The 22872-nt window shown below is 38.0% G+C and overlaps 1 protein-coding gene across 3 annotated transcripts in view; it reads right to left on the bottom strand.

The window, feature by feature from the left end:
- Positions 1 to 2848: 2848 nt before the first annotated feature.
- FEZ2 (fasciculation and elongation protein zeta 2) overlaps positions 2849 to 22872 on the bottom strand; it is a 59960-nt gene continuing 39936 nt past the window's right edge. For 2 of the 3 annotated variants that reach the window (XM_043511498.1, XM_038396668.2), the window contains 4 exons: positions 20617 to 20692; positions 15456 to 15521; positions 12243 to 12346; positions 2849 to 3278 (listed from right to left, as the gene is read on the bottom strand). In XM_043511498.1, the coding sequence (XP_043367433.1) occupies positions 12282 to 12346; positions 15456 to 15521; positions 20617 to 20692 (207 nt within the window). In that variant the 3' untranslated portion in view covers positions 2849 to 3278; positions 12243 to 12281. The remainder of the gene's footprint in view (positions 3279 to 12242; positions 12347 to 15455; positions 15522 to 20616; positions 20693 to 22872) is intronic. The other variant, XM_038396669.2, reaches the window with a different exon arrangement.

Below are 22872 nucleotides of genomic sequence, written 5' to 3'. Positions count from 1 at the left end.
AAAAAGCAGCACTGTTCTAGAGTTGGTCTCACTGAATGCACAGAGGAATGCCAAGCACTAATGGGTTCTATTACTGCAAGATGCTGAGCAATCTGGCCCTGATCCACTTAAGCCTCTGTAACTTTAAGGACATAAGGAGTCCCACAGAAATCACTGTCTTAAGTTCTTTGCTAGTTCAAGGCTAGAATGCTCAATACCTTGCAGGATTGAACCTTATTGTGAGGCATTCATTTTAGGATTAGACAGCACCAGGAAGCACCTTTGAATAGAACTGGCTTGAAGATAAATAATGGTTCTCAGCAGGTTTGAAGCCACTGATCTGTTGTTTCTCAGTTTCTATACTGAAAGGACCTTGGAGTATTGGTTGATCATAGGATGACTATGAGCTGCCAATGTGATATGGCTGTGAAAAAAGCTAATGCGGTTTTGGGATACATCAGAAGAGGCATTTCCAGTAGGGATACGGAGGTTTTAGTACCATTATACAAGGCACTGGTGAGACCTCACCTAGAATACTGTGTGCAGTTCTGGTCTCCCATGTTTAAAAAGGATGAATTCAAACTGGAGCAGGTACAGAGAAGGGCTACTAGGATGATCCGAGGAATGGAAAACTTGTCTTACGAAAGGAGACTTAAGGAGCTTGGCTTGTTTAGCCTAACTAAAAGAAGGTTGAGGGGAGATATGATTGCTCTCTATAAATATATCAGAGGGATAAATACATGAGAGGGAGAGGAATTATTTCAGCTCAGCACCAATGTGGACACAAGAACAAATGGGTATAAACTGGTCATTGGGAAGTTTAGACTTGAAATCAGATGAAGGTTTCTAACCATCAGAGGAGTGAAGTTTTGGAATAGCCTTCCAAGGGAAGCAGTGGGGGCAAAAGATCTATCTGGTTTTAAGATTCTACTTGATAAGTTTATGGAGGAGATGGTATGATGGGATAATGTGATTTTGGTAAGTAACTGATCTTTAAATATTCAGGGTAAATAGGACTAATCCCCTGAGATGGGATATTAGATGGATGGGATCTGAGTTACCGAGGAAAGAATTTTCTGTAGTATCTGGCTGGTGAATCTTGCCCATATGCTCAGGGTTTAGCTGATCGCCATATTTGGGGTTGGGAAGGAATTTTCCTCCAGGGCAGATTGGAGAGGCCCTGGAGGTTTTTCACCTTCCTCTGTAGCATGGGGCATGGGTGACTTGAGGGAGGCTTCTCCGCTCCTTGAAGTCTTTAAACCATAATTTGAGGACTTCAATAGCTCAGACATAGGTGAGGTTTTTCGTAGGAGAGGGTGGGTGAGATTCTGTGGCCTGCGCTGTGCAGGAGGTCGGATTAGATGATCAGAATGGTCCCTATCGACCTTAGTATCTATGAATCTATGAAATAATGGAATAGGATTATTTCTTAGTTGAAAACTAGAAGGCAATAGGTTAAAAAAATTCTACAGAAAAACACCACATTCAGCAAAAAAAACACAAGGAATGCCATGTTGAATTCACAACATATCAGCAGAGGAAACAATGTTTTTCTTTATAGAGGAACTATTAAAGAAAAAGAATAATACAGGCAAGAATCTCTTCACAGAAACTTAACCATTTAAGCAGATCAGAAGGAGCATCTCACTGACAGGTGAAATAATACTTAACCATTATCCTGCCCAAGCAGGTTGTCCACTGCTGACCAAGTGGTGTAATGGCTATAAATTCTGAGTTCTGAATATTCTGAAAAAAAGACAGGCACAACGGACATATAATACTGAAGTTCAATTATAATACTGTAACTGAATCTAGAGGAAAAGTGCATTACTGAGCGACAGAGTGCCATGTTCATAATTAATGTGCTCTGCTAATCAAGTGGAAGAACTCATAGTATCTGCTACTAATAAGCAGATTCTTAAAATTATTACATTGTGGAAATTATTCTCAAACAGATTCTTCATCTCTAAGATTTTAAGATAAAGGAACAAACAAATTCTTGTGAAAAATGTTTGATTATAAGCTCTTCAGGATTGTATCTTCCTGTGTATTGGTACAGTGGCTGGCTCTGGGGGGGCTTCTATAAGTATAAACATATAATAAATAAGGAATCAAACCTAAAAACAGTCACTTTCTCTTTCTTTCTTTCTATTGGCATTTACTTCTCTTTTCACACCACTGGACTTACTCTAAGACTAGCAAAGATATTTAATGTGATTTATAAAATATGTTCCCATCAATGACACCTAGGTATAGGTATAATATCATGACAGACAGGGAGTTACAAGAGCCAGATCTGTAGGATGCCTTATAAGTACATGACAATGAAAATTTCAACATAACATTCTTGGAAACGAGAATGACCATTTCTCAAACACTACACATAATTTAAAGGACACTCAGCATCTTAAAAAATTTGTTTACATACTGCAGCCTATAAAATATTATCCTAACACCAAATATTTAATATGAGTATTAAAATGACAGAAGTAATGAGGGAACATATCAGGTCTCAATAGACAATTATTAAAAACTGAACCAACAGAAAAAATAAGAGTGATGAACTGAAGAATTTTTAATATTTTCATATTTATGTAAATCAGGTAGCAAGTAAAGGGAGCAGACACACTGATTCTTCTTCCTGAAGAGCATCAGAACATTTGTTCAATGTCTGAACAATACAGTATTATAGTTTTAATCTAAGTTACTGTTTTGTTTTTTTTTTTTTTGTTTTTTTTTTTTTTTAAAAAAAGTGTTCAGTGCCAGTTCCCACTATCACTGTTTTGGAGCGTCCACTGAAGAACTTCAATGGAATTCTTCAGGGCAGGCTTGGCTATGATCCCTTTTGCATGTTTGAGATAAGAACAGAGGTTTTGTTTTTTGTTTTTTTTTTTAACTGCAGATTAATTAAAATTATAGGCTTATTTTATTTACAGTATTTAAAGTTTAGTTTTCTTTCCCCAACAGTGAAATATGTGGGAGGGATTACTACATATTACACAATGTAAAATAGATTTTAAAAACCCAAACCAAAGCTTGTAAGTAAAACTGTACAATGTTTGTTCTATGCTCAAGCACATTGCACCATCAAATGAAAAGTGCGCAAGTTCTATCGTGCCTAAAAGGCCTACTGTATGATCCAAAAATCCAAACAGACATGGAAAGTAAATACATACAGGTTTAGATACAGTGCCAAATGAAAAGAAAATACTATGAACTATCTCTGGAAAGCTTCTCGTCACAGGAAGGAGCATGGTTACTTCGGAAGCGAAGCAGCATTTTTCATGTCGGACACAGAACTGCAAAAGAACCACAAATATACATGCATAAACGTCATTGAACACAGTGTGCATAAACAGATTGCAGGGTACAGTAAACAAACATGAAGAATGCTTAGTTCTATACTCTAAAAGCAGTAAATAAAATCCAGAATTGAAATAGATGATTTAACTGCAAGTCTCTTCCCAAAAGAAAATTTTATGACAAAAAATGCTATCACTAACTAATATTACACAGAAATGAGTTAAATAAAGATCATGTCTTAAACAATGACGTTTTTACACTTTACAAGCTTTCTAACCTGAGGAATTAACTATAATGTCATGGAACATTCAAGAAAAAGTGGAAGTGCTACCATGCAGCGAAATATTAAAATATGTACTGAAAATTTCAGATGACAATTCTAAGCTTGATGTGTGTACCCTGTGAATCATGTAAAATGGGAAGACATGTCCTTCACGTTTCTCATTCCTGTTTCAAATCTAAAAGACACAAACCTCAGAGCAATCCAGCTTTCAAACCAATGCTAGCACAACACAAAAGCAAATAAAGAAGTCAGGTGTAACAAAGAAACACAAAAACTTTAAATAATAAAGATAAGAAAATAAATTCTCATGATCAGAAACACTTTCAAAATTTAAAAATAAAAACACTGACAGTTACATTTTTGCTTTTTAATATAAAACAAAAAATCAGTTTCAGTCCTTATTGGTAACTTAGAAGATCTGGTGTGGGATAAAAAAAACAAGTTCAAAGATGGGAAATCATACCACTTCCACAATCTAAATAGTTGGGGGTCAGAAGAATAATTAAAAACTATTTAAATTGCCAAAAAGACAAATACACACATTTTCTTCCATTTTACTTGGCGGTATGTGTAGCAATATTTTTCTTGAACTACCTTAAGTCATAACTACTATTTTTTCATTTATGGGCAATGAGGCAAGAATACTCAGATTAGTTACAAGTTTTTAGCCAGTCAGTTTGTGTTACTGTAAGAATGGAACATTTTAAAAAGGAGCTTACTCTGGTTAAGCATCCATATGGACTTAATAAAGTAATTTTTCAAATAGGAAAGTATTATCTATATTTATAAAAGTCTGTGTCAAGAATAAGCAAACCTAACTGGCTTTCATAGATGAGTTTATCATAATGGTAATATATAATGTGTGCAAAAAACCTACTGTAATGTACTTTTAAGGCTAGAGATTTAATTTAACAAATCAAAAGATTCAAGCTATAGATATCTATTTAGGTTTTTACACATGGCCATCAGCAAATTTATCTTTGGCCCTTGTATTCATGTATTTCAACAAAGTCTATATACGATCATGCCACACAATAATGAAAAATACTACATACTATATTCTCACCAATTACAGAAGTTTTATTCCTTTGTGTATAATGATGTAATATTTACTGAATAGCATCCCATTATGTGATCATGCAATGAGATTACAGTATTGTAATGCATACTGTGTATGCAAGTAGGCAGAGTGAAGGCTGCTGTGAGAATATTAAAGGGACATGATTAATTTAATCATACTTATCTGAACATTTTGTACCTACTATTATTGCAAGTAACACCCAAGAACACTCACTAGCAGAGATTACAGAAAATACATTAATCTCTGCTCTGCAGTTTGCACAAAGTGCTGTAAAATGCACAAACTAAACAGTTAGTTTCATTATTTCCCCTGCTTTTGTTGGTCTTTCACATGATAATATGAGAAGAATTTTTTTTAAAGAAAAATTTTTTAAAACCACAAAAATTGGGAGATTAACTGGAGAAGGTATACCACCCAAAAATACTTTTAACTCATTATTTGAAATTTCCAATTTCAAACCGATGGTATACTTTTATTTAACTGAAAAATTTAAAATCTTGGCCTTGATTCATTAATATAGATTTTTCCTGACACTAAATACATCCCTCTCCTTCAGATCATTAACATCTCAGACTTCTGCTTCCTTCATTCTGTCTTGGGATTGAAACATGGCTATTATGGTTTTCAAGCGTTAAACATATTCACAACACCTGCACACCACCTTCAAACGACAAGCCTGGGAGCTTATATTCATAACTTTGCTACATACTGAAAATCATGGATTTAATAAAGACATGGTATTTATGGCTTATTAGAACAATCTGTAACTCACTAAACCCACCTTTTTTGTTTTATGATTGCAGGGATGTTAACTGGCCACTTCATCACTTCTCTTACAATATGTGTTAATTACATATGTTAAACAATCTGTTTCACCTTGTATTTAGCTGTGACACTTTGGATACGTCTACACCGCAATTAGAGAACCATGCATGGCCCATGCCAGCTGACTTGGGTTTGCAGGGCTAGGGCTAAGGACCTATTTAACTATGGTGTAGGTGTGTGGGCCCAGGCTGCAGCCCAAGCTCTGGGATCCTCCCATTTCACAGGATCTTAGAACCTGGGGTCCAGTCCAAGCCTGGACCTCTATGCCACAATTAAACAGCCCCTTAGCTTGAGACCCACAAGCCTGAGTCAGCTGGCATGGCCCAGCTGCAGGTGTCTATTGCAGGGCAGATATACTTAAGAGTATCTGTCCCAGACCTGAAGAGCAGCTCTGTGTAAGCTTGAAAGCTTGTCTCTTTCAACAATAGAAAATGGTCCAAAATAATAAATTACTTCATCCACCTTTCAGAGTAGCAGCCGTGTTAGTCTGTATTCGCAAAAAGAAAAGGAGTACTTGTGGCACCTTAGAGACTAACAAATTTATTAGAGCATAAGCTTTCGTGAGCTACAGCTCACTTCATCGGATGCATTTGGTGGAAAAAACAGAGGAGAGATTTATATACACACACACAGAGAACATGAAACAATGGGTTTATCATACACACTGTAAGGAGAGTGATCACTTAAGATAAGCCATCACCAACAGCAGGGGGGGGAAAGGAGGAAAACCTTTCATGGTGACAAGCAGGTAGGCTAATTCCAGCAGTTAACAAGAATATCAGAGGAACAGTGGGGGGTGGGGTGGGAGGGAGAAATACCATGGGGAAATAGTTTTACTATGTGTAATGACTCATCCATTCCCAGTCTCTATTCAAGCCTAAGTTAATTGTATCCAGTTTGCAAATTAATTCCAATTCAGCAGTCTCTCGTTGGAGTCTGTTTTTGAAGCTTTTTTTGTTGAAGTATAGCCACTCTTAGGTCTGTGATCGAGTGACCAGAGAGATTGAAGTGTTCTCCAACTGGTTTTTGAACGTTATAATTCTTGACGTCTGATTTGTGTCCATTCATTCTTTTACGTAGAGACTGTCCAGTTTGGCCAATGTACATGGCAGAGGGGCATTGCTGGCACATGATGGCATATATCACATTGGTAGATGCGCAGGTGAACGAGCCTCTGATAGTGTGGCTGATGTGATTAGGCCCTATGATGGTATCCCCTGAATAGATATGTGGACAGAGTTGGCAACGGGCTTTGTTGCAAGGATAGGTTCCTGGGTTAGTGGTTCTGTTGTGTGGTGTGTGGTTGCTGGTGAGTATTAGCTTCAGATTGGGGGGCTGTCTGTAAGCAAGGACTGGTCTGTCTCCCAAGATCTGTGAGAGTGATGGCTCGTCCTTCAGGATAGGTTGTAGATCCTTGATGATGCGTTGGAGAGGTTTTAGTTGGGGGCTGAAGGTGATGGCTAGTGGCGTTCTGTTGTTTTCTTTATTGGGCCTGTCCTGTAGTAGGTGACTTCTGGGTACTCTTCTGGCTCTGTCAATCTGTTTCTTCACTTCAGCAGGTGGGTATTGTAGTTGTAGGAATGCATGATAGAGATCTTGTAGGTGTTTGTCTCTGTCTGAGGGGTTGGAGCAAATGCAGTTATATCGTAGCGCTTGGCTGTAGACAATGGATCGAGTGGTATGATCTGGATGAAAGCTAGAGGCATGTAGGTAGGAATAGCGGTCAGTAGATTTCCGATATAGGGTGGTGTTTATGTGACCATTGCTTATTAGCACCGTAGTGTCCAGGAAGTGGATCTCTTGTGTGGACTGGTCCAGGCTGAGGTTGATGGTGGGATGGAAATTGTTGAAATCATGGTGGAATTCCTCAAGAGCTTCTTTTCCATGGGTCCAGATGATGAAGATGTCATCAATGTAGCGCAAGTAGAGTAGGGGCATTAGGGGACGAGAGCTGAGGAAGCGTTGTTCTAAGATACTCTCATAAAGAACCAACCTTCCTCGTGGCTGGACTTTACAAAAACTAGACAAGCCATTTACAAAACACACTTTGCTTCTCTACAAAAGAAAAAGGACACTAAGCTATCTAAACTACTATATGCCACAAGGGGCCACAACAATGGTTCCCGTAACCCACCCAGCAATATTGTTAATCTATCCAACTATACTCTTAGCCCAGCAGAAGAATCTGTCCTATCTCGGGGCCTCTCCTTTTGCCCCTCTACCCCCACGAACATGATACAGTTCTGTGGTGACCTAGAATCCTATTTTCGACGTCTCAGACTCAAGGAATATTTCCAACACACCTCTGACCAACATATTAACCCACAGAGACCTTCCTGCCAACACTACAAAAAGAAGGATTCTGGGTGGACTCCTCCTGAAGGTCGAAACAGCAGCCTGGATTTCTACATAGACTGCTTCCGCCGACGTGCACGAGCTGAAATTGTGGAAAAGCAGCATCGCTTACCCCATAACCTCAGCCATGCAGAACACAGTGCCATCCACAGCCTCAGAAACAACTCTGACATCATAATCAAAAAGGCTGACAAAGGAGGTGCTGTCGTCATCATGAATAGGTCGGAGTATGAACAAGAGGCTACTAGGCAGCTCTCCAACACCACTTTCTACAAGCCATTACCCTCTGATCCCACTGAGAGTTACCAAAAGAAACTACAGCATTTGCTCAAGAAACTCCCTGAAAAAGCACAAGAACAAATCCGCACAGACACACCCCTGGAGCCCTGACCTGGGGTATTCTATCTGCTACCCAAGATCCATAAACCTGGAAATCCTGGACGCCCCATCATCTCAGGCATTGGCACCCTGACAGCAGGATTGTCTGGCTATGTAGACTCCCTCCTCAGGCCATTCGTTACCAGCACTCCCAGCTATCTTCGAGACACCACCGATTTCCTGAGGAAACTACAGTCCATTGGTGATCTTCCTAAAAACACCATCCTAGCCACTATGGATGTAGAAGCCCTCTACACCAACATTCCACACAAAGATGGACTACAAGCCGTCAGGAACAGTATCCCCGATACTGTCACGGCTAACCTGGTGGCAGAACTTTGTGACTTTGTCCTGACCCATAACTATTTCACATTTGGTGACAATGTATACCTTCAAATCAGCGGCACCGCGATGGGTACCCGCATGGCCCCACAGTATGCCAACATTTTTATGGCTGACTTAGAACAACGCTTCCTCAGCTCTCGTCCCCTAATGCCCCTACTCTACTTGCGCTACATTGATGACATCTTCATCATCTGGACCCATGGAAAAGAAGCTCTTGAGGAATTCCACCATGATTTCAACAATTTCCATCCCACCATCAACCTCAGCCTGGACCAGTCCACACAAGAGATCCACTTCCTGGACACTACGGTGCTAATAAGCAATGGTCACATAAACACCACCCTATATCGGAAATCTACTGACCGCTATTCCTACCTACATGCCTCTAGCTTTCATCCAGATCATACCACTCGATCCATTGTCTACAGCCAAGCGCTACGATATAACCGCATTTGCTCCAACCCCTCAGACAGAGACAAACACCTACAAGATCTCTATCATGCATTCCTACAACTACAATACCCACCTGCTGAAGTGAAGAAACAGATTGACAGAGCCAGAAGAGTACCCGGAAGTCACCTACTACAGGACAGGCCCAACAAAGAAAACAACAGAATGCCACTAGCCATCACCTTCAGCCCCCAACTAAAACCTCTCCAACGCATCATCAAGGATCTACAACCTATCCTGAAGGACGAGCCATCGCTCTCTCAGATCTTGGGAGACAGACCAGTCCTTGCTTACAGACAGCCCCCCAGTCTGAAGCTAATACTCACCAGCAACCACACACCACACAACAGAACCACTAACCCAGGAACCTATCCTTGCAACAAAGCCCGTTGCCAACTCTGTCCACATATCTATTCAGGGGATACCATCATAGGGCCTAATCACATCAGCCACACTATCAGAGGCTCGTTCACCTGCGCATCTACCAATGTGATATATGCCATCATGTGCCAGCAATGCCCCTCTGCCATGTACATTGGCCAAACTGGACAGTCTCTACGTAAAAGAATGAATGGACACAAATCAGACGTCAAGAATTATAACATTCAAAAACCAGTTGGAGAACACTTCAATCTCTCTGGTCACTCGATCACAGACCTAAGAGTGGCTATACTTCAACAAAAAAGCTTCAAAAACAGACTCCAACGAGAGACTGCTGAATTGGAATTAATTTGCAAACTGGATACAATTAACTTAGGCTTGAATAGAGACTGGGAATGGATGAGTCATTACACAAAGTAAAACTATTTCCCCATGGTATTTCTCCCCCCCACCCCACCCCCCACGGTTCCTCTGATATTCTTGTTAACTGCTGGAATTAGCCTACCTGCTTGTCACCATGGAAGGTTTTCCTCCTTTCCCCCCCCTGCTGTTGGTGATGGCTTATCTTAAGTGATCACTCTCCTTACAGTGTGTATGATAAACCCATTGTTTCATGTTCTCTGTGTGTGTGTATATATATCTCTCCTCTGTTTTTTCCACCAAATGCATCCGATGAAGTGAGCTGTAGCTCACGAAAGCTTATGCTCTAATAAATTTGTTAGTCTCTAAGATGCCACAAGTACTCCTTTTCTTTTCATCCACCTTGTCTCTCAATCACATTCAGAAATATTTAAACACATCTGGAATGCAGCCTAGATAATGTCTGATTGGAAATAATTACTAATGTGAAATTCAATCTAAAAAGCATACATTGACCCATATCTTGCTGGATAATGAATTACAATGTACTAAATATAAATCACTAAGCCCCTTTCATTACCAACTACATAAGGATGGAAACAAATGGTGAATTGTGACAAAGAAGACCAAAAGGATTTTAGACTGCATCAAAAATAGTATGAACAAAACAAGGGAAATAATTATTCCATTGTGCAATACCATGAAAAGACCCTGTCTGGAACTGTGGGTCTAGTTTTGGGTAACTTGCCTCTGAAGAGGTACACATTTTAGAGAGGATTCGAAGAAGAACTACATAATTCATCACTGGAATGAAGGGTCTTGGCTATGAGGATAAGCTGAAGTCATATTTTTAAAGTAAATTTATATTTAACATCAGTTTTAAAGACTTCTTTGAATGGCAAACACAATGCAAAGTATTTTGATACCAAACACAGATATCCACTAAATCATCCCTTCCCCCCCTGCATAATGTGATGCCTCAGTGGAAACAGATCCAAGCTGACTGGCCTTTTTAGCTATTTTACTTCATTACACATTCACATCTAATTTGTTCTAGGTCTCTTTTGGCATTGGTACCTTTGAGGATCTTCCCATCCACTCACTTAGATGCATTACCTGGCATTTTTACCAGTTAGTGCTCAATTTATTAATTCCTCCCTCTATTTCATACTATTTTTAGCCTTTCTGCTTTATTAGTTCTCAACACCTAATTTAGTACCAACTTCAAAATTCTTATTTATCATTTGTAGCATTATAGTGCCTCGAGGTCCTATCCAAAATCAGGTCCTATTGTACTAAGTGCTGTACACATACACAATCAGATAGAGTACCTGCCCTGAAGATCTCAGTTTATTTAGACAAGACAGGCAAAGGGGGAAAAGAAAAACAAAGGCATAGAAAAGAGAAGTGACCTGGCCTAGGTCACACAGAAGATCAGTGGCAGAGCTGGCAACAGAACTCAGGTCGCCCAAGTCCTTGCCCAGTGCCGCAGGCAGTAGACTAAGCTGTCTTTCCCAATTCATTAGCATGTTGTTCTACCCACTCAACCATACCAGTGATGAAGCTATTAAAGACCAAACAATATAGTAAGTTCAAGAAAACCCTATCAGACTTCCCAACTCAACACAGTAGTTATTACCTGTGTGTAGTCCTCCACAAAGTTGATAATCAACATGTCAGTGCTCAACCATATTTGAGAGAACTTGACACTTTGTATAAAAATGCTTTAATGAAATCCAGCAAATCTCTCTATTCACCCCAACTAATTTTTTGATTCTATCAAAAAAGCAATGACATTTGGCAAGATCTGTTCTTTACAAACATATGCTATTTGTCGCTTAGTATTCCATTTACCTATAGATGAACACATCTCTCTCTATCTCTCAATGTTTGTTCCATTATACCACTAGGTACTGAAAATGGCATTGCTAAAATTGTTATATTTTTATTTTCTCCTCCAATCCTTAGTTCTAAACAACTTCTCAACAATAACTGCGAGAGCTTTCTCATGTTATCTAATACCCTTAATATGCATATCAGCCAGATGTGCTGGCCTGAATACTTTCATATTTTTTAAGTATTCCCTTCTCTGCTTTTTTATCAAGAGTGCAAATTGTGCCTGGATATCAGGGTTCACTGAAGATGATAGCCACTTAATAAGGACTTTTAGTAGAGAACTATTTTTCTGCTTGAGAAACAATATTCGGGAGTCAGCTAATTAAATTGACAAGATTCAGTATTATCAAGACTTCACACAGAGCTGCACAACATGCCATTATCATATAATAGCCCTGCCCACTCTTTTAGGGAAAATATAGGTCCCTAGCGAAACAAAAAAGTAATTTGATTTTAACATAACTTCATGATGCAATTAACACTTATTTTTTTCTGTATTTCATTTCTTGACTCAACTTTAACAACAAGTAATCTGTCTTGTATTTATCAAAATAGCTAAGACTAGAATCAATTATAAGAAATCAGGTCAGTTATCACTAAACATACGTCTGTGCTTCTAGAAAGCGGCATGTTGCCCCAAAATCCTCACTGTTGTTCTGGTCTTGATCTTGAACAAGAAATCCTCAACATTTCTAATGAAGAGAGACTACCTTCAAAAAAGCAGGTAAAACATTTTACTTTGAAATTCAGGGATGAAGTTGGAATTCTTATACAAGAATGGTTAATGATAGCAGCAAATGGCTCCAAGGCATTGCAACATCAAAGCCTGCCTGAACAGATTGTTTAAAAAGATCTAATCCTCCATTAATAATCCTTTGAAAGAACCATCTACATGCCAGATAGACTAATGTCTGAGAACATTTTGGGTATGTTTATATAGTAACTCCTTGCTTAATGTTGTATTTATGTTCCTGAAAATGCGACTTTAAGCAAAATGATGTTAAGCGAATCCAATTTCCCCATCAGAATTAATATAAATGGGGGGGTTAGGTTCCAGGAAATTTTTTTTCACCAGACAAAAAACTATTTTTGTGGAAGGGATCAGAGCAGAATTAAGAAAACAGTTCATTACAGGTGAACAGTGAGGATGAACTCCCAGTGGTTTTGTTACCAGCCATGTGTTGCATGTTTACATGAGGATCAATACTAGAAAACTGTCAGACTTCCTCGTAAAAATGTGGAATTCATTTTCCTAATCAAATAGAGGAGCTGTTTTCCAAATTGGATCTTAAAAATTGGTATTTGAACTGCTTGCTATTCCCCATCAGTCATGAGTCCAGACTGGAACAGTGGTTGCGTATGAGAACAGGCCATTTAAATTTAACAAAAGATGTTCTAATCTGGAATTTTCCCCATTCTTGTACACAGCTTTTATACGTTTATGGTCATTTAGGGTTTGAAGCATTGTAAGAGTTTCAAACTGGGGCTGTGATGCACTTTCCAGGATTATATAAGGGGATGAGTGAAGATACCAAAAATCAGAGTCATCAGCCGCTTTGATGGCCCTGTGGGTGCAGTTAACTGATCAGTCATGACTCAGATTAGCAGAACGTGTGTGTAAAATGTGCCCATTCTGATTAGTATTTAACTACTAAAAATTATTATGACACTTTAAACATCCAAACTTCTTTTCAGAATAGATAAATTATTTTCTTCTCCTAAGAAATACAATTACTAAGTAATTTATTTCTTTCAATGCAGGGTTACTAAGTTGAAAAATAACTCCAATAGTATCACTAGAATTTTTTCAGCCTAATTGTTTTACCTGTCACATGAGAAAAAACTTAATTAGAAGTTCTAGACAAAAAAGCAGCTTCTGCTATTTACTCTATATGAGATAAAGCAAAGCTAGAGAATTCAGATAAGACAGAGAAATTCTAGAAAGATTGTGAAGTCAAAATGTTATGCATTTGTTTTTTATTTTAAGAAGACAGGAAATCAAACACAGACTAAATTCAACCAGTTAAACATCCTGCAAAAGTCATCTGTTTGACTGGATTTTTGAGAGGACAGAACAAAAAAAGATGGGGAAAGAGTGTTTGTAGGTGCCTGGCAGTGTTCTTGTTATAATGATTATTTTAATACTGCTGGACTTTGTTGTAATATTAAATTATGTGTTAGGGGGCCTCGCGCATTTCATAGCCATCTTTTATTTTTATTTAAATTGAAATAAAGTCAGCATATTGAGTAAATTTTTTGACAACTATAAACTGGGAGGATTTGTAAATACTTGTGAGGTCAGAGCAATCAAAATTATGAGCAGGAAATACAAGAATCAGTTTAGAAAAATACAACCTACTAGGAATGAAGCAAATAAATCAAGTGATATTTTATTTGAAAACAGATACTTGGAAAACAGTAACACTAAAAACCAAGGACAGCAAGTCAGAGATGAATGTGCAGTGTATGATCTGGCAACAAACAATGGTAATGCAATTTTGGACTGCATACAAAGAGGTATCACATCATGGAGCAGAGACACAACAATTCTTGTTACACACTATGGTCCAGATCTTACAAAAACTTATGCCTATGCTTAACTTTAAGCATTGAAGTAAATGGGACTACTCTTATGTACATGCTTAAAAGTAAGCACAAGTGTTTGCATGTGCCTAAGTGAGAGAGGGAAGCAAGACTGCCTGAACTACCACATTCTGTTCTGGGCATCTTAACACAAAGATGCAGACAAATTGGAGGGAGTTTAAGACCAAAATAAGTAACAAAGGGATTAATTTACAGAGAGAGATTAACTACACTAAACATGCATTGTATAGTTTAGCTCAAAAATAAAGTGGAGTGTGATAACTAAGGGAGAGAGATGATTTAAGATGAAATAACCAGTAGTGATGGAATGAACTAAGAATGCAATTTCAGGTGGAATGTCGAGTATCCTTATGATAAGCTCTATTAGATTGTGGAACTGTTTTTCAAGGTAAATGATGATCCCCATTGCTTGACACACTGAAAAAATTAGATAATGTACAGCACTGGAAAATCTCCGGTAGGTACACTCAAACCTTTTAATTTTAAATGGAAACTGACAGAATAAAGAAATATATCCAAGGACATTGTTCCTGGAAGATAGGTCAATCAGTGGCGATTAGCCAGAATGGGCAGAGATACAAAACCATGTTCTGAAGTGTCCCTAGCCTCTGTTTGCCAGAACCTGGGAATGGGCGACGGAATGGATCACTTGATGATTACCTGTTCTGTTCACTCCCTCTGAAGCACCTGGCATTGGCCACTGTCAGGAGACAGGATACTGGGCTAGATGGCTCATTGGTCTGACCCAGTATGGCCGTTCTTATATTTACTAGTGACCAGAAGGAAATTTTTGAATTTATAGAAGTCTACAAACCCTGTATCAGCAATGTGCATTATTTCCAGATTATTTAATTAGTTCATTGTTTCAGAAAAATCTATCTAATAAATACATTTTGAACTATTCATATTTTACTTTGTATACTAGATCTTAAATTATTTCGTTTTGATACTGTGACATCCTATGGCGATCTTGCAATGTATTTTAGACCATCACAAAAGAAATTACCGTCACAATGTTTTATTTATGGTGTGACATGCTTAGGGTCTTCTTGGCACATAAAATAAAATTAAAGCCTAGTTTAATTAGAAGATAACAGACCTATTAATTCATGAATGCCACAAGAACAGCACTTTAAAACATATATTTAATATACCTCATATTAACTTAAAATAAAAGATCTCAGCTAATGCATGCATACTAACAGGCATACTCACCCTTTAAAATGTAGTCTGTTAATAAGCTTGGCACTTTCTCGCTGTCCTCTTTCATAGCATAAAGAACTGAAAAGTATGGGAGAGGAAGGGTGGATGAGAAAAAGCAGTAATTCAGATAATTAGTCTTAAATTAAAGATGTTACTCGAACAACCACATTGAAGATACTTTAACTACTCATCTAGATATTGCATCCATATCAATTAGAAAATATGTAATTGGAATACTGAAAAAATGAATGGCAGACACATGGGGACTTCTCCACACCCCTTTAATATGCATAATTCTAACTCAAATCTATAGTGTATGCACATAAGAGCCGTGGAATTGGGTCAAGGAGTACCATATAATAAGACTCTTTTAAAACCACACTGAATTTTTAACGTTTTTTTTCTTTAACATGATTGATCATATCAGACTTGGGTGTTTTTGTTTGTCATGTATTTCAATGCACTTTTATTATAAAAATCAATATAAACAGTAAAGAACACCACTAAAACATGGTATCAACATTTTTCATTCTACTTAGCAGAGTATCAATATTGCTTTGGAGTTTTAAACCAGGATCTTTACAATGGGGAAAAACTTTTTAACAGGATATTGAAATTATAAATCCTTTAATGTTTCAAGAAAAGGAGTACTTGTGGCACCTTAGAGACTAACAAATTTATTAGAGCATAAGCTTTCGTGAGCTACAGCTCACTTCATCGCATCCGATGAAGTGAGCTGTAGCTCACGAAAGCTTATGCTCTAATAAATTTGTTAGTCTCTAAGGTGCCACAAGTACTCCTTTTCTTTTTGCGAATACAGACTAACACGGCTGCTACTCTGAAACCTGTGTTTAATGTTTCAGTATTTTTTCATGTTATTCCCCACTAGCACTGCGTTTTAGTAGGCCAAATTTACCATCTGTTGTGAAGCTACAGAAGTTCTGTAAATTTCACCAGATTATGTATTATTTCACCGTCAGATATGGCTACAGAGAAATAATTGTGCCATTACACTCCCCCTTCACCTTTCCCCATCCATCTACTGGAGAAGAATCTGAGATTCCATTCACAGCAATTAAGCATTTGGGAAACAAGGAGAAGATAAGACAGCATACTGACGTTCCTAGAATGTGGTGGTTGTCCTCTCTGACAGTCTAGACATGAAAAGATCCCTGTAGGGGAACATGCTAAAATTGAACTATCCCAGCTAATAACTTATTAGGGTTGGAGCCATCAGGAAGGAAGAGAAAGTTCCATCAACTGATTTTTCCACTGGGTCTCCACTAAACAGTGGTAATGCAGGAGAACAAGAGACTCCTTTCCACTGAAACATACAATACACCAATGAAAATGTGTATTTGGAAACAATGAACGCAACAACCACGGCCCAGGGAGGATACCATACATCTAACTGCATTTGGAACAGATTTTGACAGAATTCTTTACTAACAATGCCATTTATAAGACAAATCTTGTAACCAAGTATGCAGAAAACTTGTCTCACAATTGTCCAGAGGGTAAACATTCAGATTTGCATATGGACAAGATGTTCAGTTGGAATAAAGAAAAGGAGTACTTGTGGCACCTTAGAGACTAACAAATTTATTAGAGCATAAGCTTTCGTGAGCTACAGCTCACTTCATCGGATGCATCAAATGCATCCGATGAAGTGAGCTGTAGCTCACAAAAGCTTATGCTCTAATAAATTTGTTAGTCTCTAAGGTGCCACAAGTACTCCTTTTCTTTTTGCGAATACAGACTAACACGGCTGCTACTCTGAAAGTTGGAATAAAGAATCTGTAATTGTGGCTGTGAACACTCCTCTTGCCCAAAAAAGGACAAGTCTTCAAAACATTTAGTTAAAAAAACCCACTAAGATGAAGCCACAAGTTTTTGATCTAAAGAAGCAGAAAGGGTGAATAGTTTTAAAAATCACACTATAGTTTAGGGTAAAAGGTAGAGAGAGAGGACCAAGAAGGTGAAAGTAAGTAAAAAAAAGAATGTCTACAATTTCAAATTCCATAGTAAAGATTTGGAAGAAACTTTCAATGACACAAACAGCAGTTAATATCAATGGAAGTTAGGTGCCTAACTATCCTTTGTCACGTTGAAAAATTTCCTGATCCAAAGCGTACACACCAACACCATGAATTGGGTCGGAAACTCCCTGTTTGCTATGGGGTCTGTGTGTTTCAGAGTAACACATATTACACTTTAAATTCTTATATTAAATATTCTGACCTTTTCTTTGCATATATAAAAAACTCCCAGCTTTCAGAGCCTCCCATATGGCAAAGCCTGACGTAGCAGAATCTTGGCTAAAACTAAGATATTTTAATTTATTAATATTTTTAATAAGGTACTTAAATATATTGGAGTTCAAATGCTGTCTGTGGTTTCCATTTACTCAAAATATTCAGTTAAAAGTTAAATAGTCTGACAGATTAATTTCAATGGTTTTAGCTAATCCCTTAACAATATTAGAAAGCAAAACACTTCTGTGAAGATCCCACGTTTAGTTTAGTAATACTGAAAGTCAAATCATATATAAGAACTATTTCAGCAATCAGGATTTCACTTAGTGTTTTACAGCCGGTGGCGGTTATTACAAGAAGGAACTCTTGGAATGTGAAAGAAATTCATACCTACAGGGATTTAATTTATGCAGACTGAATAAGCATCATACTACTTAAGTACTAAAAACGTTAGAAAAACTTTTGCAGCTCCTACCATCCAAGAGGATGCTACATTTATTTCTGAAAATGTTTCAGATCTCTTGGGAACATTCACATAGTCTGAGGAATGCAAAGTGCTTTCTCACTCAGGTTGTGCAAAAATTTCATTGTGTATAAGCTGGCTCACAGTGTTAGCTGTCGATTACGATAACCAATAATTATTGAGAAATGAATTCTAAAAAAAATAGTATTTGAAAAGAAAACAACACTGAGAAGCCGGACAACTACGATGAACCACAGTAGACTAAACAATCCACTGGCAAAAGGAACCAATCTAGTTAACTTGCCAACTGTAGAACTTTTTTGCAAGCATTTAGAGTTGGATCCGAAAGAGATCAAACTATTAATGAGAAGATTCTACTTCTACATGCAATGCTTGTTTTATGTTTTGAAATAGGCAGCTGTGAGGCTTATAACACAGAATAGATATTTCCATTGCTGGTCCCTGGAGCAGCGAGTGGAACGTTAACTATAGGAAAAACCTCCGTTAACTGCCCTGGATTACTTATGCTTGTCTGTTGTTCCATATTTAACTAAAGAATGTTGAGATGTATATCCCTCTGTAAGTGTTCGCAACACGAAAGGAATGAAAGAATCAGAAGCACAGCATTTAGCGACAAGCAGCATTTAATAAACTCCAGAACGCTCATGTAAGAATCTGAATACCATATGACTATTCCAAAATACTATATTTATCTTTATGTTGAAATAAAATATTCAGTGTTTGTAGCTTTAAATAACCTGTTCAATATTTGCCTCACAACTGCACAAGCAAGGAGAAGTAAGCCACGAAATCTGTTACCGAGGGCACGTCTACACTGAAACGTACATCAACCTATGTTAGGTTGACTTACAACCATCACAGTAATTACTGCGGTGGTTAATGCCCACACTATCCTCCTTTTGTTGGTGGTGCGTGTCCCCACCAGGAGCGCTTCCACCGATTTAAGAGGGTCAGTGTGGGAGGCTAAGAATCTGGGCTCTCAGCTCCACATGTAGCTTCCCACCACCGGGAGCCTGGCCACTCTCCCGCCTTTCCCCCCACTGGGCACACGGATGCATCCGATGAAGTGAGCTGTAGCTCACGAAAGCTTATGCACAAATAAATTTGTTAGTCTCTAAGGTGCCACAAGTACCTCTTTTCTTTTTGCGAATACAGACTAACACAGCTGCTACTCTGAAAACTGTCTATATGGACACTGCATTGCCTTAGTTACACCAAAATAAGTCCTATTCCTTTCTTAGAAGTGGAGTTATGTTGGTGTAGTAGGGCACTTACATCAGCAGGAGCAAGGCTGTAGTGTTTACACTGACATACCTGTAATTAGATACAAGCTGCCTTACCTCAACCTAACTCTGTAATGTACAACCAAGCCTGAGTAACAGGATCAGGTTTCAACCAGTCCGCAGAAAACACTTAACTCTTTACAGTACACATTTGTATAAATGTTTTTGTTGTTAACAACAACAACAACAACAAAAAAGTTATTTTGCTGAGACTTTGGCTTTCCCCCCCCTTGACTAATACTCGAATATTGACATTTTGAACTATGCTTTAGTCATAAGTAAAGGATTATGATCTCATTACAGGGTTAAACAGAAAATGAAGTTAACTGTGAGAAAGTGCTAGTTGAAACACAAAACTTAAGTACTAGCCAAGGGAGCATACTGCAGGAAAAGAATGTGTATCTAAGTTCCTTTTGTTTAAAATGTTCTATTACTTAAAAATTTTATACGTCTCCTACCAGCAGAAATGCACATAAGACCTTACGTTTTCCGAAGTGTTTAGTAATTCTGGGTACTCAAATTCAGACACCCTAAAAAGACCTGCTTTTAAGAGGGTGGGCACTTCAGACATTGTGAAAATCAGATCCCTTTAGGGTGTCCTAATTTGGACACACCAAAATAACTCTCACGTGAAAAATTAGGCCAAGAAAAGTAGATTTGAAACTCTCTGAACAGCAGTTATTTGACAACTATAATTAAATAGCTCCCCCATGTACTCTCATTCTCAAAAGTTCTAACGTCACTACATAAATGGTTGTCTCAACTCAACACGAATTTGCTGATAAACCCATTAGTACACATAGCATATTTTGAGGGAGCGGGGAAGCAGTGTTGCCAACATTCATGATATTTGGTATTTTTCTTACAGCTCCTGCTCCTGAAGTCCAGTCATTACATGAGAATATCAGCTTTTAGTTAAAATAAAAAGTTTCTAGCCCTCAGGGTTTCAGAGACCAGCCTGAAAACATGATCCGAGTGCATTCTAGAGGCTCAAAAACCAGACGACAAACAAGAACCACCCAAAATTTATTATGGCTTAAAAATAGTAATATGATTTTGGAGGGTCTGGCTCATGATTTTTGAGCACTTGTTTTTGGCAATACTAGGTATGGGACATGAGATCAGCAGGAGAGTTTTAAATATTTACTCACTTTTGGTTAATGTTTGTAGATCTTCAACACCGGGTGGTCCACTTTTCTTCTCATAAGGAATGACTGTTGTTAAGTACTGTCGAGTGAAAAACATGGTTATTCAGCAATTACTTTGCTTATAATTTACCCTGCTTGAACTACAAAAATCTTATTTATTTTGTAGAATTACAAGATGTTATTTAATAAGATCAGATATTTTGCAAGAAAGTAGTTTCTATTTCAACTGTCCTAAATCTACCTCTGTCACAAAATTCAGTTTTTAATTTTGCCATAAATTACATAAAAAACACAAACATAAAGGTGTATTAAACATTTAAGAAAATAACTGTGTATCATTTAAAGTTCCTTACTCTAACAAGTTCCTTGTATCCCATGTCATGGATCCTACTGAGAGTCCCTTCCTGGCCACCCACTAACACTACGGTGAGGGGAATTCAGGCCTCAGTGCCCCAGATCCCAAGGGTGCTTTAAGCTGCTGTAGTCTGAACTGAGTCTAGCCATTGTCCCAATCTGAGGGCTCCTATGCTCATGCTCAGGGTGCAGACCTTCTATCTGTCACTGCCCTCAGAGTGTCAGAACCCACTGTCCAGCTACCTAGCCCCTCTGGACACTTCAGACTGCCCAGTACTTAAACACACCTCCTCAGCCAGAACTCAACCCCAAAGGTGTGAAACTTCTGGTTTACAGTTTAAGTCCCTCAGGGGCACACAACAGTTGTGAAGCAGTCAACACAAACACTTTGTTCAATCTACTAACTTTATGCTCTTTATGTTTAATCACATAAAGCACAAGGCAGTACAGATAACACAAAATAATAATACTTTCTTGTGAAAAGCAGGTTCCAGACACCGCAAGAGAAGAACAGAAGCTTTAAATTAGGGCTGTCGATTAATCACAGTTAACTCACAGGATTAAATCAAAAAATTAATCACAATTAATCGCATTGTTAAACAATAATTAAATTAAACAAGAATTGAAATGTTAAATATTTTTGGATGTTTTTCTAGATTTTCAAATATATTGATTTCAATTACAACACAGAATACAAAAAGTGTACATTGATTCCTTTATATTTTTTTTATTACAAATATTTGCACTCTAAAAATGATAAAAAAGAAACAGTATTTTTCAATTTAACTCATACAAGTACTGTAGTGCAATCTCTTTATCGTGAAAGAGCAACTTACAAATGTAGATTTCTTTTTTGTTACATAGCTGCACTCAGAAACAAAACAATGCAAAACTTTAGAACCTACCAGTCCACTCAGTCCTACTTCTCGTTCAGCCAATTGCTAAGACAAACAACTTTGTTTACATTTACGGGAGATAATGCTGCCCACTTCTTATTTACAACGTCACCAGAAAGTGAGAATAGGCATTCACATGGGACTTTTGTAGCCAGCACTGCAAGGTATTTACATGCCAGATATGCAAAACATTCGTATCCCCCTTCATGCTTTGGCCACCATTCCAGAGGACGTGCTTCCATGCTGATGATGCTCGTTAAAAAAATAATGCGTTAATTAAATGTGTGACTGAACTCCTTGAGGGAGAATTGTATGTCTCCAGCTCTATTTTACTCACATTCTGTCATATATTTCATGTTGTAGTAGTCCCGGATGACGACTCAGCACATGCTGTTCATTTTAAGAACACTTTTACTGCAGATGTCACAAAACACAAAGAAGGAACCAATGTGAGATTTCTAAAGATAACTACAGCTCTCGAACAAAGGTTTAAGAATCTGAAGTGCCTTCCAAATCTGAGAGGAATGAGGTGTGGAGCATGCTTTCAGAAGTCTTAAAAGATCAACACTCCGATGCGGAAACTACAGAACCCGAACCACCACAAAAGAAAATCAGCCTTCTGCTGGTGGCACCTGACTCAGATGATGAAAATGAACATCTGTCAGCCTGCACTGCTTTGGATTGTTATTGAGCAGAACCCGTCATCAGCACGGACACACATCCTCTGGAACGGTGTTCTCACTTTCAGGGGACATTGTGAAGAAGTGGGCAGCATTATTCCCTGCAAATATAAGCAAACTTGTTTGTCTGAGCGATTGGCTGAACAAGAAATAGGACTGAGTGGACTTGTAGATTCTAAAGTTTTACATTGTTTTATTTTTGAATGCAGCTAGTTTCGTATATAATTCTACATTTGTAAGTTCAACTTTCATGATAAAGAGATTGCACAACAGTACTTGTATTAGGTGAATTGAAAAATACTATTTCTTTTGTTTTTTACAGTATAAAT

Source organism: Dermochelys coriacea, chromosome 3 (assembly GCF_009764565.3).
Source record: "Dermochelys coriacea isolate rDerCor1 chromosome 3, rDerCor1.pri.v4, whole genome shotgun sequence".
In the NCBI taxonomy this organism is placed as follows: domain Eukaryota; kingdom Metazoa; phylum Chordata; order Testudines; family Dermochelyidae; genus Dermochelys; species Dermochelys coriacea.
Note: the sequence above shows the minus strand (reverse complement) of the source record. Positions and strands in the feature narration are given on the sequence as shown.